The sequence below is a fragment of the Urocitellus parryii genome, chromosome 6, assembly GCF_045843805.1.
Source record: "Urocitellus parryii isolate mUroPar1 chromosome 6, mUroPar1.hap1, whole genome shotgun sequence".
In the NCBI taxonomy this organism is placed as follows: Eukaryota; Metazoa; Chordata; class Mammalia; order Rodentia; family Sciuridae; genus Urocitellus; species Urocitellus parryii.
In genome coordinates, this window is record NC_135536.1 from 60425388 (window position 1) to 60446873 (window position 21486).

Here is a 21486-nt window from a genome sequence, read left to right on the forward strand (position 1 = left end):
AATGGTGTTACCAGAGGCTATGGAGTGGGAGAAATGGAATATGATGGTCAAAGGGTACAAAATCTGAATCAGATAGAAGGAACAGATTTTTCTGTTTTTTGAAATCTATTGAAACAGTATGGTAAATATAGTAAATAACAATGTGTTCTACATTTCAAAATCACTAAAAGAATAATTTTTGAATGTTTTCATCACAAAAATACTGTGGTATTTAAGTTGATGTATATGTTAATAAGCTTATTCCACACTATATTTATAAACCATAACATCACTTTATTTTTATTTATTTTATTTTATTTTGTAGTTGGACAGAATGCCTTTATTTTATTTGTTTATTTTTATGTGGTGCTGAGGATTGAACCCAGTGCCTCATGCATGCTAGGCAGGCACTCTACCAATGAGCTACAGCCCCAGCCCCCATAACATCACTTTATAAGACATAAATATATACAACTAAAATTTGCTAATTTGTACTTTAAACAATAGACAAACAGAAAAATAAAATGTTCAAAAAATGACAAAAATAGATAAGCCAACTCAGAGATCCCACTGATCATATCTGGTGCAATTTGAAAATCTAAATAAACAATAAAGCAATGGATTATGGCCCACTGAATAAGAATCAAGAAGCCTATATTAAAATAAACATATGAGTGAATTTAAAGCACTGTAAGGAATAATATATAGTCCGAAAATATTCTATAAATAATTTATTAATTTACAAAATGGAAAAGAATAACTCACAAATGAAAGGCCTGGCAGACAACCACTTAATCAAGTAACCAGAGTGAACATAACCACTAATAAAACACACTGAAAACTGTATACCCAAGTGCCATGTGAGAAAACACAATGAAAAGAACAGGGCACAATTTTTATGATATTCCTAACTAAAGATCATAACTTGATCCTAATTAAGAGATTATATCAGAAAAATCTAATGCTGGGTGTAAGTGATACACTCCTATAATCCCAGCTACATGGGAGGCTGAGGCAGGAAGAATACAGGCTTGAGGCCATTCTGGGCCAAGACTCTGCCTCAAAATAATTTTTTTTTTAAAGGCATGGGATATAGCATGCTTATCCTGTGTGAGGCCCTTAATCTGAAGTATAGCAAAACAAAAAACACAGAACCTGAACTGAGGAATATTCTACACAATAGTTGGCTTGTAACCCTCAAAAGTGTAAAAGTCATAAAAGTTGAAGGAAGAATAAGGAATTGTTCCTGACTGAGAAAAAGATAAATGATAACTAAATAAATAAACATATAATTTTCATTAGATCATTTTACTATAAAGGACATTATTGGAACAACTTGCAAAACTTGAATTGTATAAGTGTATTAATTTTCTGGATTTTGGTTGCTATATACTGTTGTACTGTAGGAGAATGTTCTCGTTATAGGACTATGGGGGAAACTTATTCTCAAATGGCTCAGTAGGAAGAGGGTTTATTTATTGTACTTCCAAATTTTCTATAAGCCTGAGACACTTTGAAAGTAACCAAAAATATGTTGTCATTATTTTAGAAGTCAAAATAGAAATGGTGAGGAATTTCCAAAATAAAATGTAAGTGAAAAATCATTTTTTAAATTATGTATACTACAATGGATATTGGGTGTATACACATCAGAATCAAGGATGTTTTCAAAAAATAGTGAAGCCTGGCAGTCCAACCAAGGCCAGTTAAATTTCTAGGGGTAAGATGTAGGTATCAGTATTCTTTAAAAGCTCTCTAATAATTGCAATGTGAAGTCAAGGCTGAGAACCATTGGCACGTGGCAGGCCCTAGAAGCTCCAGTTTAGGCACCTTCTCTGTGCAGTTTCCCAGGCCTTTCCCTGATCACTTTCTCGACTCCGCCCTGGATTATTAGTGTAATAGTTTAAATCACATTGTGTTGCAATAATTTGTTTACAATAGTTTTATTTCACACTAAAACACATTACTTCTAAAATATGGGTTGCTACCTTAGTGTTGTATCTTGCCTGCTTGGTACAGTGACAGTGCTCAGGTCCATAACAGACACTTCAAAAATGTTGATTATATCAGCATACTACAGTGATACAGCCATGTCAATGTTTACAGCAGCTCAATTCACAACAGCTAAACCATGGAACCAACCTAGGTGTCCTTCAATAGATGAATAGATAAAGAAAATGTGGTGTATATAGTCAAAGAAGAAGCTTTTAAAGAAGAAAGAAATTATGGCATTTGCCAATAAATGGATGGAGTTGGAGTCTATCATGCTAAGTGAGGTAAGCCAATCCCAAAAAACCAAAGCCCGAATGTTTTTTCTAATATGTGAATGCTAATTCACAATAAATTGTGTGTGGGGGTCGGGGATTGAGAAGAACAGAGTTACCTTAGATTAGATAGAGGGAAATGAAGGGAGGGGAGGGGAGAAGATATGGGCATAAGAAGGACAGTAAAATGAAACAGACATTATTACTTTATGTATATATATGACTGTATGACCAATGTGATTCTACAACATGCACAATCAGAAAAATGAGAAATTATATCTCATCTATGTATGATCTATCAAAGTGCATAAATGCATTCTACTGTCATATATAACTAATTGAAACAAATAATTTTTTAAAATAATATTGATTTTAGGGCTGGCGATGTGGCTCAAGTGGTAGCGCGCTCACCTGGCATGCACGGGGCACTGGGTTCGATCCTCAGCACCACATAAAAATAAAATAAAGATGTTGTGTTCACCAAAAACTAAAAAGTAAATATTAAAAAAAATTCCCTCTCTTTAAAAAAATATTGATTTTAAAAAGAAAAATAAGAAAAAGTAAAAACAGAAGAAAAGGAAGAGAGAAGGAAGACAGATATGTAAACAAAAAGTTATCAGAAGGGAGTAATTTGGCTTTGCAAACTCCTTTTTCTTTGGCTGCGCCCTACTAAACTATCTTATGAAACCAAAGTATGCTCTTCAATATCAGTTGTACTTAGAAGTACCAGAGTGAACTTTACATGTTCTCCTAAAAATATAAAACTCAAGCTACTTTTTTAAAGTGGTTTGAAACTCTGCATGTTTTTTTCCTCTAGGTAAAACATTCTTTGTGGGAAAAAAAGAGAAATTCCCCACCCATCCTGACATACTCTTAAAAACATGGAAATATTATGATTACTCTGTAACCAAGATTTTTCTGTCTCCTAATATCAGGAATTATAAAATTACTAAGATAATAATATATTAAAAATTGAGGCAGAAATGATGCACATTATTATTTAGTTTAAATAACTTTTATCACTTACCTTATCTGCACACATAGACACTTTAATATCCTGTTGAGATATTTCATAATGTCGGATATTAAAAACATAATTACCAGCCAATTTCAAAATATCTGCTGATATATACTCTAGTACAGCCACAATATATAGGGACACATGGTAATCCACTTTATACCCCAAAACTTCCTGTGGAAAAAATAAATAATTTAATTCCAAAAAATAACACTGTCTAGTATCAATTAAACACTTAAAAATTCCTATTTTTTTTCTTATAAAGAACTTTCTATAAGTCAAGTGTCTCAACTTATAGGTATTGCAGGATATAAAATTACCTTTTGATCCCAGTGCTACAGGCGTCAAAAATTTTTTTTAAAGATATCTAATCGAAATAAATCTGATTTCTTATCAAATGAGAATAGTTGATTCTAATATAGAAATTATGGGCTGTACTTCACTGAAACCTCTTAACACATTATCTAAAACCCATTTGACAATTATCTCCTTTCTTCAAGGACCTTGTTTTAAACCAGCATCCCCTAATTATAACATTTTCTATTGGAAGGGAGGATGTGTGTTTGTATGTGTGTAGGGCATGAAATTTCTTCAAAATGGTCTTTGAGTCAATATACAACAAGCATATTCTAGAGATTAAATAATATTCTCTGGCCTGCTTTTCTAAAGTGTAGTGAAATATCTGTATTACAGATTAATTTTAAAATGTTTATGACATTTTAAAATGACATTTTTATATTACATATACTTTTTTAATATTTATTTTTTAGACACAATGTCTTTATTTATTTTTATGTGGTGCTGAGGATAGAACCCAGGTCCTTGCACATGCTAGGCGAGCGCTGTACCGCTGAGCCACAACTCCAGCCCACATTACATATACTTTTGACATTACATATACTTTTCTAATCAACAAAAGCTTAAGAATCATGGCCAAATACATAAGAACCAGTCAGGGTAGCATTCCTTGAAAAGTGCCACAATGCATTCTCACAATTAATAACTTTTAATATTATTTGAAAGCAATCCTAATTCATCAGAGCACATTTATTTTTATTTTGTTCTTTTGGGGCAGGCAGTGCTGAATATTGAATACAGGGCCTCACATACATTAAGCAAGTGCTCTACCACTGACATATACTTGCAACCCCTAATTTATTTTGTACACATACTAATATGCACATATGTATGTATATGTACAATACACATGCAAGTGCACATATATACTAACAGACCATGCTACATTAATACTACATAAATACACCAATGATTTATAAATAATTATTTGTAAAAGAATTCCCCAAATGTTTAATCTTATTACCTTCAATGAAGGATGAATTTTGTCCACAGGTAGTAAAAGAGGATTTCTTCGTTTTCGTTTCTCTATGGCAGATTGTGCATCAGCAATAGCCCATTTGTCAATTGGATGAGGAAAGGTCTTTTGAACTCGTTCCTGTTCAGATGGTTGCAATACCATCACAGAATTAAGAGAAGTGTTCACAAATAGAAAACTCATAAAAAAGTCAACTTTAACATTATATTTACTGCAAAAAGGGAACAGTATGATATAATATGTTCCGTTTACTATATTAAATAAATTTTTATGTTTAAAAAAGGCCAATAGGGGGCTGTGGTTGTGGCTCAGCAGTAGAGCGCTCGCCTAGCACGTGCGGGGCATTGGGTTCAATCCTCAGCACCACATAAAATAAGGTATTGTGTCCAACTACAACTAAAACAAAATATTAAAAAGAAAAAAAAAGGCCAGTAGGACTATTAAGATTTTTTCACATAATTTAAGATGAACTGGAGGCTGGGGGTGTAACACGGTCAGTGAGAAAACACTGGTCTAGATAGTATGCATAGTGCTACAAAAGTAAAAAAAAAAAAAGATGAACTTGAAAAAGGAAAAGATATAATGTATAGGACATTAACATGAAATAGTTATCAGTGATCACGTTAAGTAAAGAGAATTTATAAAAACAGATATCATGAGATCATGTGGGAGTGGGACCTCAGAATGACCATGCAAATACAGATTTTGGCAAAAATAATCCAAGCCTCTGTGGTTCACCTAATTTTAAATTTAACAAGTGATTGACACAAATAATGAGAATTACTGATACCTGAATAAAACTTCAATTTAGCAAAGTTTCCTACTTTTAAAATTATATTCTCATATTTTAGCAAATTTAGCTACTGAAAAGTATTCTTTCATTGTATTTATTTAAAGTTCAAATCTTTCAGTGGAGAATTATAAAAACAAATGTTTTAATTCCAAGGGTTCCTGAAAAAAATAATACCTTAATCACTGCAAATTAAGATTTTCCTTAATGCTGCAAGTTGTTGCTTTATTATAGAAACAATCTTCAAAAGAAAGATAATGTAAATTTTATAGTACAAAAGCAATTTTTAAAAGCTGTACTAGTACTTCTACAATTCTAAAAATACTCCCATGAAACTGAGGCAAAACAAGTATTTGAACTCTAATCCACACACACTCTTTTAGAGGTAGATGTATTTTTAATCAATAAGCAAAAATTTACATTTATCTACTGAAGTAATATTTTTATGCAGAAAATGGCACAGATCTTAAGTGTACAATTAGATGAGTTTGTTTTGTTTTATATGGGGGATTGAACCCAAGAGTGCTCTACCACTGAGCCATCCTTCCATCCCTTTTTAAAAATTATTTTCATTTTTTATTTTGAGACAAGGTCTCACTAAGTTGGTTAGTGCCTCCATAAATTGCTGAGGCTGGCCTTGAACTTGTGGTCCTCCTGCCTCAGCCTCCCGAACCACTAGGATTACAGGCATGTGCTACCATGCCTGCCCAACTTGATGAGTTTTGAAAATGTTCACGCTTTTTAACTGTCATCTAAATCAACATAGAGAACATTCTATAATTGATCTTCATCCTTCCTAGGCAACCACTACCCTGATTTCTACCACCATTGGTTTTACCTGTTTCTAAAGTTCTTAAAATGAAATCTTACAATATATGTACTCTAGGTTCTGGCTTTTTTCGCTCTGTGAATTGCAGCTATGTTAGAGCACGTGTTAATAGTTGCTGATTAGTATTTCATTTTATGAATTTACCACTATTAAGAATTAAACTGCCTAGACATTCACATATAAACCTCTTCAGGAACATATATTTTCTTTCTCTAGGGTAAATTTGGAGAACTGCTGAGTCACGCAATAGATATATAACTTTATTAGAAACTGCTAAACTATTGTCAAAAGTTTTTATGCCAGTTTATATTCCCACAAGCAATATAAAGAGTTCTAGCTACTCTATACTGTCACCAAATGTGGCATAATTAATCTTTAATTTTATAGCTTTTGGTTGATGTGAAATAATATCTCACTGTGATTTGTTTTGTTTTATTTTTGCATACTAGGGATTGTACCCTGAGCCTCATGCATGCTAAGCAAGTGCTATACCACATAGTTGCATCCCCAGCTCATTGTGATTATTTTTAAAAAATATTTTTAGTTATACATGGACACAATACCTTTATTTTATTAATTTATATTTATGTGGTGCTGAAGATAGAACCCAGTGCCTCACATGTATAAGGCAAGCGCTCTGCTACTGAGCCACAACCCCAGCCCTCTCATTGTGATTTTAATTCCTATTTTCCAGATAACTTCTGAGCTTTAGTACCTTTTCATGTACTTACTAGCTATTAAATATATTTTATTTCGTGAAATTTCTTTTAAAGATTTTTGCCAATTTGGGGAAGAAGGTATATTTTTCTTATTTATTTGTAGAAGTTTTTTAACTTATTTTGGGTTCAAGCCCTTTGTCAGTAATACATTTTACAAGTATTTTCCCTTCATATGGGATTTGTACCTTTTTACTGTCCCATCAATTTTATTCTTTCTTAGTTACTGTGTTTTGAGTCCTACCCAAAAATATTTGCCTAACCCTTCTGGGTGTAATGATACATGTCTGTAATTTCAGGATAACGCAGAAGGACCACAAGTTAGAGGCCAGTCCTAGCAACTTATGAACCCTAGCAACTTAGTGATACACAGTCTTAAAATAAAAAATAAAAAGGGCTGGGGATATAGCTCAGTGGTAGAGCACCCCCAGGTTCAGTCCCCAATACAAAAAAAAAAAAAAAAAAAGGATGCCTAATCCCAAGTTAAGATGATATTCTCTGGCATTTTCTTTTAGAAACCTTACAATTTTCAGTTTTTATGTCTATGTCTAATTGCTTTTGAATTAATTTCTGTCTGTGGTATGAGATAGATTTCAAGGTTTTCCTCTCATAAATTTATCCAATTGTTTTAGTATTTTTTTAATGAAAAACTTTTCTTTCTCAATGAACTACTTTGTAATCCTAGCAACTCGGCAGGCTGAGGCAGGAGGACTACAAGTTCAAAGCCAGCCTCAGCATCTTAGCAAGGCCCAAGTGATTTAATGAGACCCTATCTCAAAACAAATAATAAAAAGGGTTAGTGACGTGACTCAGTGGTTAAGCACCCCTGGGTGCAATCCCTACAAAAATAAAACAGACCACATATATCACATAAAATTTCAATGGCTTATTACTAATAATTTAGAATAATATAGATCCACATACAAAATTTAATTTGTACAGCAATTCCATGGCTCTTTGAAAATAACAAAATAATTTTTACCTCAACATCTTGAACAGTCCTTGGTTGGGCCATGCATAATTTATTAAGCAGCTGAAAAATCAGTTCTTCAATATAATAAAGAGACTCTTCATTAGCTGATAGATTGGGATGTACTTGCTCCTGAACCTTAAAATAAAAGTTCTCAGTTATAGTACTGGTAAAATAATACAAAATGAATTAAAAAAACTAAGCAAATCTTATATATAATTAATATTTTGCTAGGACGGTTACTCTAATACAAACATAAATCAAAATGAAAAACTATTTATCGGTCCATGTAAACTTTCCTTAACTCACAGAGCAGTGTTACTTTACACTTTTTTGGATCTTTTGAAAATCTGTGAAAAGGCCATTGAGTGTTCTTCTCCCTCAAACCAAAAAGCATGTGTGTGTGTGTGTGTGTGTGTGTGTGTGTGTGTATACAATTTCAAAGGAATCATGGATACCCTAAAGCCAACTAAGAAAACCGTTAGGTCATGAACCCCAGCAATAAAGGTATCTCTGAAAAAAACATACTACTATACAAATTATACAGATACTTTATGAAGTAGGTGCTACTGAACTTTTATAATGGCATATGTTGCTTATTTTACCACTTAACTATGTAGAACCCTTTTTGTTTTTAATTTACTAAAGCTAAACCTTAATAATTTTATCCTAAAAATATCCAGTTTGACTGGATATGAGAAATACAGTAAGTAATATTGCCTACAATAGAGTAGGTGTCTTATAAATACTTGCTAACAGAACTTAAGTACTGCTTTAAACTTTTTATGGCAGGGTATTAAAAGGATATCGGTGCCCCTGACAAATAAACAAATAAAAAATCCCAGAAATCTTCAATAGTCTCATAATTATTTTTAAAAATTGAATCATTAATTAAATCTATCCCACAAAGAAAATAGCATGAAGTTGACTATTTCATCTAAATTCTCAAAATTCAGGATAAAATTCTTCCTCACATCTGGATCATGTATTCACTATGAAACCAATGAATGGATGGCTTATAATTTAGGCTTTACCATTTCCTGAGTGGTCTACCCTTGAATAAAATCATTGCAAAAAACATTAGCATAAAATGGAGCATTATAGCCTCTTATATTCTGCAAGTCTTATAAGATCTATAATGAAGTCCCTTCTGTCATTGCTAATATTACTTATTTGTATGTTCATTCTTTTTCTTGGTTTAGTATCTCAGAAGTTTTATTACTTTTATTAACTGAATCAATTTTATTAATCTTTTCAAGAATCAATTCTTGACTTCGTTGATGCTATTTTATGTTTCATTTATTTTTGCTTCATCTTTATTATTTCTTTTGCTTTTTCTGTTCTTTTACTAACTTTCTGAAATGAATACTTAGCTCATTACTGTTCAAATTTCCTTCTTCAATATGAGCATTTTCTCAAAGTGCTACTTTTGTTAAAATCCACAGCTTTTAAAAAAATTTTTAGTTGTAGATTAATACAATATCTTTATTTTATTTATTTAGTTTTATGTGGTACTGAGGATTTAATCCAGTGTCTCACACGTGGGAGGCAACCTCTCTACCACTGAGCCACAACCCTAGCCGAAAATCCACAGATTTTTTTAAAAAATATTTATTTTTTTTTTAGTTGTAGTTGGACATAATACCTTTACTTATCTATTTATTTTTATGTGGTGCTGAGGATTGAACCCAGGGCCTTACATGTGCTAGGTGAGCACTTTACTGCTGAGCCATAACCCCAGCCCAAAAATCCATAGATTTTGAAATGAAATATTTTTGTAAACATTCAGTTCAAAATAACTGTTAGTATATTAGAAAAAAATGATAACATTAGTATTATGTTTTTTCTAATATACTTTGGAATCTAGAAGTGAATTTCTTAACTTCTGAATATATGGGATTTTTTTAGGTTATCTTTTTATTGATTTCTAGAATAATCATGTGGTCAAAATACACTTTTTATAATTTCAAATTTTTGAAATTTGTTGGGATTCAATATTATAATTCATTATATGGGCCTACTTGATTCATTGACAAACTCATCAAACATTTAAGGAAAAAATGCAACAATCTTAAGCAAACTTGACCAGAAAAATAGAAAAACACTAACATTTCTAAATTAATGATGAGACTATCCTTGATATGAAAACTCAAAAAGAAAAATGAAAATTTTAGGCCATTTTCACTCTTCACAGAAACCAAAGGCTAAATAAAATATCAGCCAACTAAATTCCATAATATATATTTTAAAAGACTATATACAACATGACCCATTTGGTTTAACCCAGGAAGGTAAAGCTGATTTAATGCTGGAAAATCCAGTAATATAACTGAATACTTTAGATGATTAAAAGAGAAAAATAAGATCCTCTCAAATAGATGTTGACAAAGTATCTGAAAAATTTTCAACATCCATCATAAAATCTCTCAGTGAACCTCCTTAATTTGGCAAAGGATATCTAACCAAAAAAAGGTAAAATAAAATCAAAGTTAATGCTAAAACAACAAAAAGCTTCATATTGAGAACAGGAAAAGGGCAAGGATACATGCTATCATTATTTCTATTTTACATTGTACTGGAGATCCTGGTTAGTGCAATAAAGTGAGAAGTAGTAATAAAAGTATAAGAATTGGTAAGGAAGAAACTAATTTTCAGATAATTTGATTGTGCCTTGTGATAGCTGATTTTGGAGTACCTAGATATTTGATTATACATTATTTCTGAGTATCTGAGGGTATTTAAGATAAGATAAACATTTAAATTGGTAGAATTAGTAAAGCAAATTGCCCTCTCCAATGTGGGTGGCCTCATCTATTCTACTAAAGACCTATATATTAAAAGAATAAAAGGCTAAGTAATAAAGAATTATTTCCTTGCTTGACTGTATTCGAAATGAGATATCAGTCTTCTGTGTTTGGATTAGGATTCACACTGGAACTTATAATATCAGTTCTTCTGGTTTCTGGCCTTCAGACTCAGACCAGAACTATAGTATACTGGGTCTCCAACTTGCCAAATACAGATTTTGTTCTTCTCAGCCTCCATGATTGCATGAGCCAATTCTCTTATAGTAATAAATCTCTTTCTAAATATGTATGTGTGTGTGTATGTGTATTATTAGTTTAGTTTCTCTAGAGACTCCAGATTAATACAACCATGCAAGACAAACCTATTGTACAGATAAATTATCTGAATTCATAAAAAGTAAACTTTCATTTCTATGCACCAGCAACAAAGCTAGAAAATAAAATTTTCAAATAATTGTTTTTATAATAGAATAAAAAATATCATGTACTTTGGACTAAATCTTACAAAAAGAAGATGACCCCGTGGGAGAAACTCATACTATTAAGAGAAACTGAAAATCTAAATACATGAAAGAGAATAACTTTGTGATTATCGGACTTAATATTGTAAATATATTAATTCTTCACATGAAGTTAACAAAATTACAATTAAAATCGAGCAGGTTGATTTTGTGTGTGTGTGTGTGTGATGCTGGGGATCAAACCCAGAGCCTTGTTCATGCAAGGCAAGCACTTTACCAACTGAGCTATATCCCCAGCCAAGGTTGTTTTCTGAAATTGACAAGATAATTTCAAAATAAATTGACAAGGTAACTTAAAAAATAATATAGAAAATGCAAAAGACTAAGAAAATCAGTCACACACTCTTAAAGAAGCAAAAGTATTTGGTCCCCTAGTTGTTATTCTTTACTACAAACCTGCAGCAATTAATGGTATTGGCATAAGGATAGAGAAATAAATCAATGGAACAGATGACAGTCTTCAGAAGCAAGATTATATGTATATGGACCCTTGACTTAAACAAAACTGACAATTTACTAGAGTATGGGAGAGTGTAGACTGTGGAGAAGTAGGGCAAGTGGATGAACAATTAAGACACCTATATAGAAAAAAAACAAACTCAATCTCTACTTCATATTTTACATAAAAATCAATACTTGCTGATTTCAGACCTATTAAATAAACATATTTAATAAAGTTCTGATAATGTAAACAGATATCTTCATGATCCTAGGATAGAAAAAGACTTATTATATATAACACATAGTTATTAACCATAAAGGGAGGGGGTAACACACTTTAACTATATTTAACTCATCAAAAGCTACGTTAAAGAAAGTAAAAAGGTAAGTTATGGAAGTGGAGATGTATGTGACAAATATAACAAAATGATTCATATCCAGAATATATAAAGAACTTCTAAAACTTCAATAAGAAAAAAATTATCCAAACCCCAATAGAGGGGTTGGTGTTATGTAGCTCAGTGGCACAGCGCTTGCCTAGCAAGTGTGAAGCACTGGGTTCCATACTCAGCACCATATAAAAATCAATAAATAAAAGTATTTTACCCATCTACAACTAGAAAAAAAAAATAGAGAGCTGGGGACATAGATCAGTTGTAAGAGTGTTTGCTTACCATGCACAAGGCCCTGGGTTCAATCCCCAGCACCACCAGTGGGGGAGAAAACCAAACTCAGTAGAAAACAAATGCAGGTATGGATAGGGGATATAGCTCAGTAGTGGAGTATTGCCTAGCATGAGCAAGGCCCTAGGCTTGATTTCTTGCCCTGCAAAATAAAAAAAAAGTAAAGGCAAAAAATACTTAAAATGAGGGCTGGGACCATAGCTCAGTGGTAGAGCACTTGCCTGGCATATGTAAGGCACTGGGTTCAATTCTTAGCACCACATAAAAATAAATAAAATAAAGGTTAAAAAAATACTTAAATGAGCACTTCACAAAAGAAGAAATTTAAATAGCCAACATACATATGAAGATACTCTAGCTCTTTAGTAAACAAAGAAATGCAACTTGAACCACACTGAAAGTTATTACCCACTCACCAGTCAGCAAAATTAAAAAGTCTATTAATATCAAATATTGGTGATTTTGTGGAGCAATAGGAACTCTCATACACTACTGGAGTGTTAAATGGCTCAATTGCTTTCAAAAATTTCACCATTATACAGACATGAGCCACATGACATTCTGGTTAGCAACAGATCACACATAAGAGAGTGATTCCATAAGATTATAATGGAACTAGCCAGATACAGTGGTGTACCTGCTATAATTCCAGCTAATGGGAGTCTGAGGTAGGAAGATTCAAAGTTTGAGGTCAGCCTAGGCAACTTAGCAAGACCCTGTCTTAAAATATAATAATAATAATAATAATAATAATAATAATGGTCTGGGCATGTAGCTTGGTGGTAGAGAGCCCCTGGGTTTAATCCCCAGTACCACCAAAAAAAATTTACAATGGAACTGAAGAATTCTTAATACCTAGTGAGGTTATAGCTGTCCTGATGTCAACATTGTTATATTGACACTACTCATATGTCTGTGGTGATGTTGGTGTAAACAAGCCTACCATTCTGCCAGTCATATCAAAATATAGCACATACAATTCTGAAAAGTGCATAATACTTGACAATGATAATCAGCAACTGTGTTACTAATTTGTGTATTTACTATCCTTTACTTTTTATTTTTATTTTGGAGTACGTTCTTGCTACTTATAAAGAAAGTTCATAGCCAGGTGTGGTGGCACACACCTATAGTCCCAGCTACTAGTAGTCCCAGCAACTTGGGAGCTGAGGCAGAAGGACTGCTGAGGCAAGAAGATTACTTGAGTCCAGGAGATTGGTGCCAGCCTAAGCAGGACCCCAACTCTTAAAAAACAAAAATGGTAAGTTTACTATAACAGAGAATGCATTAAAAGGACACAGTAAGTGATTAACCAGTAAGTGATTAATCATCTAGGTTTGTGTAAGTATACTCCACGACAATCAAAAAAGGACAACATCACCTAACAATCCATCTCTCAGAATGTGTCTCATCATAACTATATACACACTGACACACACACACACACTCTCTTTAGAATTATGCATCAAATGTAGTAGACATTAGTCACATGTGGCTAATGAACACCTATAATGTAGCACCACTGAATTGAAATGGACTCTAAAGAGTATAAAACTCATACAAGAATTCAAATATTTAGTATAAAAATGTCAAATATCTTAATTTTTATATTTATTACATGCTGAAATGATTATATATTTATTAGGCTACATAAAATATATTATTGAGGGGCTGAGGCTATAGCTAAGTGGTAGAGCGCTTGCCTTGCACGTGTGATGCACTGGGTTCGATCCTCAGCACCATATAAAAATAAAGATATTGTGTCCATCTACAACTAAAAAAAATTAATATATATATATATATGTAATTGAAATCAACTTCATCTGTTTCTTCTTTTTAAATGCAGCTTGAAGAGAATTTTAAATTATATATGTGGTTCACATTATATTCCTATTACATATCACTATTCTAGAGAAATGAGCTCACATGCTTACCCAAAGACATGTATGTCCAACTAGAGTATAATAGATATGTTGTGGCATGTCCATATAATGGAATATATACAGCAAAAAAATTAACAGTATTAATGAAAAGCACAAAAACATGGATACATTTTCAAAATAATGTTAACAAAATGAAGCCAGACAAAAAGAACACATATGATGGATTCTATTCACAAAGTTCAAAATCAGACAAAATTAAACTATGGTATTTAGGGACACCTTATTAGATGAGAAAATTATAAAGAAAAGTAGTAACTACCATAAAAGTGGGTTACCCTTACAGAGATATTATGAGATAAATGCTGACAATGTGCTGTCTTCTAACATACAATGTGCTGGATGATAAAACTGGTGTCCCTTAAATTGTATATTTATCCTTTATGCATTTTTCTGATTGGGTTCCAATTCATCATAAATAGGATTTAAAAAGAATCATCAGGCAAGGAGAAAATCAAGGGGTGGAATTATCAATAAAATAAGTCGGGCTGGGGATGTGACTCAAGCGGTAGCATGCATGCGGCCCGGGTTCGATCCGCAGCACCACATACAAAGATGTTGTGCCCGCTGAAAACTAAAAAATAAATATTAAAAAATTCTCTCTCTCTCTCTCTCTCTCTCTCTCTCTCTCTTTCACTCTCTCTTTAAAAAAAAATAAGTCCTATAGCCATCTTGTACACAGTTCAATTAAAAAAATTAAAATGTCAGAATCAGCACACACCTGTAATACCAGCTACTCAGAAGAGATAGGAGGATCACAAGTTAAAGGACTGGGGACATAGCTCAATGATATATACTCCAGAATTCAATCCCCAGTACACACCCCTCCCTCCCTCCCTCCTTCCCTCTCCCCTCCCCCATCTCTCTCTCTCTCTCTCTCATACACATGCAGTCAGAGTTTCAGAGACAGAGAATATCCTACAAGATTGGGAGGGAGGAAGAGTGGATTATATACAAGCAGCAGATACGAGCTAGTTCCTGACTTTAATAGTAACACTAAAAACTAAACAACAATGAACTCAAGATTCCAACAAATTATCAATCATCTGTCATAGTAATGTAAAGATATTTGTAGATATAACAAGGAAAAATTTTTTATCTCCCATATAGTCTTTCTCATTAAGCCTCTGTAGGTTGTATTATACTAAAATGAGTATAAAAATCATGAAAGAGAAAAATCCGGAATATAAGAAAAGAAGAAATCAACATGGAAAAAAGATCAAAGGAATGCCTAGGATGAAATGAAGGTAAATTATAGGATGAGAAGTATTTAATAAATAGAAATGTCACCAGTCCAGATTCAGGTCCGAAGGCTCTGGGGGAAACTCTCAAGAAAACAAAATTGATAGAGCACCTGATGGAACTAAAAATCTTGAGAATATTTAGAAAACTGGTACAGAGTTTGAGTTTGAGAACTGATACACAGAAAATGTACAAATAAGAAAACAAGATAATGATTAACACCAGTAAAAGCAAAAAGGAAAGAAGTGGTTTAATACAAATAGCAGTAATAGTCGTAATAACATAAGTTTTTAATATTAAACCAAAACTAATATATCATCATGAGGAGGGGAGGCAGAAAGTATGCTTGTTTGGCAAGGTGTGTGGATGGAGCGGGTAATGTGTATGTTTATTAAAGAACACACTAGAATATTCTTTTCTTTCATGAAAGAATTCAACAGATGAAGCCCAAAACAGAAAAATCAAGAAAAAGCAATATAAAAATGTTATCTTCCTTTAAAAGACAGAATACAAAAACAAGACACTCAGAAGAGCTAAAAGTGGTTGTCTCAAGAAAGCAGACAGAGAGCTAGTTATGTTTTTACTTTGATAAAATACAAAGACGATTAAGAAAAATAATATGAAGTGAGGAGTAGGAAAAAGGAAGATTACATGAAAGTGGAGAGAGACTACTTTTTGAAGATATCTGAGTAAGAAGAGTTTAAGTAAGGCAGTTATAAATTATATATAGAACCAACATCTAAAAAGTCAGCTTTATAATATGTTTCTTAGGTTTTGAATTGGGGAAAATAACCATTTCCTCTTACACCCTGTACTTCTTTAATATGACAAGAGGAAACCTAATATTTCTAAATTATACACTTCTAGGTCAATAGAATAAAAGAGACTTTTTTATTCTTCACTAAAAAAACTCAGGCCCAACTCCATGAAAATGACTATATATAAGAATTAAAATAATGTTTAACAGGAAAGGACTTTTTTTCTGTGATTATGGTTTTGATAAATAACTTGCAAAGCAACTTTAATAATAAGGATCAAACTTTCTTATGTCAAACTTCTTTAATTAATATCAAATAAGAAAGCATCCACAATAACCAACATGCAATGTTAAAATCCCACCCATAGACACCCTAATAAGATATCAAGATAACAATGAAAGGTAGCCATACTTTACATTTCCACAATATTTACTATCTCAGCACCCTAAGAGACAGTAAACATAAAATTATAACATTAGAACAAATTCATCTGTCAAATTTTTCTAAAAGACTAGCCAGAAAATGAGCAATTAAAATAATTTTTAGTCTTTAGCAGTAGATTAACAGGTCAGACCTGTATTTTAGTTACAACATATTTTCAAATTGCCAGAGGTATATGCTTACACATACACTGTAAATAGTATACTCATAAAACTATAAATACATGAATAGATTCACAGACCATTTTAACTTTAAATTATTTTTACTCAGATAAACAGTATATTTGAAAAGTTATAGAAATATTATTTCTTAATTCATACTTTTCAGTTTTCCCTATTTACCATCAAATAAAAAGTCTTCCTAGTACATTTGTTCAATGAACTAATATTTGAGTTTCAGGTACAATATAGAAATAAATTCTTTTAGTAACACTGTCAGATTGACCTTTGTTTATGCAAATTCTTCATTCTATTGCAGATTCCTGCAAGGTTCCAAATGTCTCCAACATTAATTATATATGTGTGTGTGTGTGTGTGTGTGTATAGAATGTGTGTGTGTATATATATTTGTATATACATACATATACATATATACAGGTGTCTGGGGATATAGTTTTGTGGTAGATCATCTTGGGGTTCAATCCTAAGTATTGCAAAAAAAAAAAAAGCTTTTTTTTTCATTATAAAAAAGTTAAAATTCAATTTAAGAAGAAATAAATTTCATTCCAAAGATATACACTAAAACTATAATACTGCTGATAGAAATTAAAGACCTCAATAAATAAAGAGAGAGACTTTATTTTTTATTTGGAAGACTCAACACTGTGTCAATTCCTCTGAAGGAATCTATTAAATCAATACAATTCCAATCAAAATTCCAGAAAGTTTTTTTGTAGAAATTGATGTGCTGATTTAAAAATTCTAATGGAAATACAAAAAGATTCTAGAATAATGAAAACAAAAGAACAAAGTTGGAGCATTAACATTACCTGATGTCAAGAATTTTTATAAAGCAGGGCTGGGGTTGTGACTCACTGGTAGAGTGCTTGCCTAACGTGTGAAGCACTAGCTTCGATCCTAAGCTCCACATTGAAATAAATAAATAAAATAGAGGTGTTGTGTCCATCTACAACTTAAAAATGTTTTTTTAAAAATGAATTTTTATAAAGCAACAGTAATCAAAACTGTGTGGTACTGACCAGATACACACAAAGATAGAAAGTACAGAACAGACTGTCCTGAATTAAACTCATATATATATATGAAAGGTGTGAAGACCTTTAGCAAAGGAGAAAGGACAGCCTTTTCAATATCTGATGGAACAACCAGCTATTCATATGCAAAAAAAAACCCTTACCAAATATGGAATTGTCATACTACATACATGTAAAAGTTAGTTCAAATGAATCACAGATCTAAATGTAAACCTAGATCTCTAAAACTCGTAGAAGAAAATAAGTAGGTAGAAAATTTTTGTAACCCTGGGTTAGACAAAGACTTTTTGGATATGACATAGTCCCCCCCCCAAAAAAAATATTCCAAACAGATAAATTGGAATTCATAAAAATCTGAACATTTGCTCTTCAAAAGACCTCATTAAGAGAATGAGAGCTCAGCATGGTGAAGCACACCAGTAATCCCAGCTGTTCAAGAGGGTGAGGCTGGAGGATCACAAGCTCCAGGACAGCCAAGGCAAGTTAGTAAGACTGTGTGTGTGTGTGTGTGTGTGTGTGTGTGTGTGTGTATGTGTGTGTGTGTGTATATGTGTGTGTGTGTGTGTGTGTGTCTGGGAATATAGTTCAGAAGAAGAGCATATTGGGGTTTGATCCCAAATACTGAAAAAAAAAAAAAAAACAACAAGCTATAGACTAGACAAAAATCTTTGTAGTATAGACTGATAAAGGGCATATATCAGACAAATTCTCAAAACAAGCAACATGGGCACAAAATCTAAACAAACTTCTCCAAAGAAGAAACATGGATAGTAAATAAGAACGTGAAAATGTTCAACATCACTAGTCATTAGGGAAATGCAAATTAAAACCACAAGAGACCATTGCTGAACTATTAGAATGGCTAAAATTAAATTTCCAAGTGCTGGCAGAATGAAATGCTAAATATTGCTGACAGTAATTTAAAAATGTACAATCAAACTTTGGAAATAGTTTGATAGTCTCTTAAAAAGTTAAAACATACCATCAATCCAATTACTCCTTGTAATTACCCAAGAGAAAATGAAATACATGTCTAGACAAAAACTTGCACACAAATGTTCATAGCATCTTTATTTGTAATAGCCAAGATCTGAAAACCCAAAAGTATGTCAATAGGTGAAGGGAAAAACAAACCATAGTATATCTATATAATAGAATACTATTGAATAATAAAAAGAAACAAACTACTGATACATGCATATATATGCAAACACATGGAAGAATTTTTAAATAATGAGGATACTGGGTGTGGTGGCATATGCCTATTATAATCCAGAAATTCAAGAGGCTGAGGTAGGACAATCAAAAATTTGAGGCTAGCCTCAGCAACTTAGTGATACATTGTCTCAAAATAAAAAATAATAAAAAAATTAAGAAATGAGGATGTAGCTCAGAGGTAAAGCACTGCTGGGTTCAATGCTCAGTACCTAAATACTACTACTACTACTACTACTACTACTACTACTAATAATAATAATAATAATAATAATAATATTGAAAGAAGCCAGATTTTTAGAAAAGAGTATATACTGTATGATTCCACTAGGATAAAACTCTAGAAATGCAATTAATAGTGATAAAAAGCAGATCAGTGATTGCTTGGGAATGGGCAGTGGGAAGGGAAAAGAGAGAGAAGTACAAATAGTCAAAAGAAATTCAGAGGGTAAAAGAATGTGTTCATTATCTTTATTGTGGTTTCACTGATGTATACCTAATATCAAAACTTATCAACCTGTACACTTTAAATATATGCATCTTACTATATGTCAATTACACCCCCGACAAACCTGTTAAAGAATATAATATTTTTAGGTAACATTTTTCTGATTAAGGTATATAATCAAGAACTGAAACCAAAGTTGTGCATTATACACTCATTAAGATCAGTCAGGAACCATAGAACAATTTCTCATTTTTCATTCCCTCCTATCTGCTCCCCACACTTTTATTCCCAATCTACTGGTAACCTAGTGCCTTGTCATTAAGCACTCAGTAAATAAAAACATTAAAAAGTACAAGTTTTTCAAAATTATTTTGGGGATACACAGCAAAAGTTAGAAAACTAATTTACAAGGAAGATTCAAGCAGACTCAATGATATGTAAGGCTAGTATGAGACACAAGGAATGATGTCTGAGTTCTGTTCTGGAAACTGGGTATACCATTTATACTGGAAATGTAGGTTTACGGCCTGGGTTATGTCATGATTATGTAGGATTATCCAAAAAGCAGGAGAATGTATCAGTTTTAGAGAGGCTATAGGGGAAGATATCTCCAAGAAGATGATATCTGATGACAATAAAGACCTAACGGAGATAAAAGGGCCAGCACCTAATCACCTGAGGAAAAGGTGTTCCAGGAAGATAAAACAAGCATGAAAGTCCTGAGACTAGTACATGTCAATGTGTTATAGACATAAGAAAACCAGTATGGAGTAGGAGTGGAGCAAACAAGGGACAGTATTAAATAGTTCAAAAGGTAGAAGCAGGAGGGGGCATCACTAACTACAGAGAACCTAGCAGGCCATAAAAACAAAAAGCTTTTATTCTGAGAAGCATTGACAGAATTTTGAACAAAAGAGTGATATGATCTCACTTATCTCTGTTGTGCTAAGACTGAATGAAGCAAGAGACCAATTAAGAGACAATTTCAAAACTCCAAGAGATCAGTGATGATCACCTGATTCTAGGTGGTGAATTAAGAAAAGTATGAAATGGTGACTAGATGTCATTAGAGTTGGAAGTAGAGCTAAAAGAATTGTGAAAAGATTAGATACATGGTATGAAAAAAAAAAGATTCATCCACTTAGCCTTTTGGCTAAGATCAAGTGTAGTATCTGTTCTTATCAGTTTAATATCTGATACATCTTCTATCCAAGGACAATGAGATTCCTTGGAAATCTGGGAATGGAACCACCATTTGACCCAGCTATTCCTCTTCTCAGACTATACCCAAAGGACTTAAAAACAGGATACTACAGGGATACAGCCACATCAGTGTTTACAGCAGCACAATTCACAATAGCTAAACTGTGGAGCCAACCTAGATGTCCTTCAATGGATGAAGGGGATTAAAAAATGTGGCATTTATACACAATGGAATATTACTCAGCATTAAAAAAGAACAAAATCATGGCATTTGCAGGTAAATGGATGGCGCTGGAGAAGATAATGCTAAATGAAGTCAGCCAATCCCAAAAAACAAATGCTGAATATTTTCTCTGATATAAAGGGGGTGACTCATAGTGGGGTAGGGAGGGACAGCATGGGAGGATTAAATTAATTCTAGATAGAGAAGAGGGGTGGGAGGGAAAAGGAGGGGGAAGGGAATTAGCAAGGATGGTGGAATGTGATGGTCATCATTATCCAAAGAACATGTATGAAGACTTGAATTGAGTGTCAACACACCTTATATACAGAGATATAAAAAACTGTGGTATATATGTGTATTAAGAATTGTAATGCAAAAAAAGTACATGTATAATGGCATAAATTGACGTTCACATACTTTATATACAGAGATATGAAAAATTGTGCTCTATA

At 32.6% G+C, this 21486-nt stretch overlaps 1 protein-coding gene and 1 pseudogene across 1 annotated transcript in view; one reads left to right on the top strand and one right to left on the bottom strand.

Moving 5' to 3' along the window:
- Nucleotides 1-21486, bottom strand: part of Sos2 (SOS Ras/Rho guanine nucleotide exchange factor 2) — a 93970-nt gene that overhangs the window by 65663 nt on the left and 6821 nt on the right. Inside the window, exons 2-4 of the mRNA XM_026391068.2 lie at nucleotides 7912-8037; nucleotides 4583-4714; nucleotides 3271-3435 (exon numbers count right to left, since the gene is read on the bottom strand). Coding sequence (XP_026246853.1) covers nucleotides 3271-3435; nucleotides 4583-4714; nucleotides 7912-8037 — 423 coding nt within the window. The remainder of the gene's footprint in view (nucleotides 1-3270; nucleotides 3436-4582; nucleotides 4715-7911; nucleotides 8038-21486) is intronic.
- LOC113184404 (U2 spliceosomal RNA) lies at nucleotides 20742-20865 on the top strand (annotated as a pseudogene).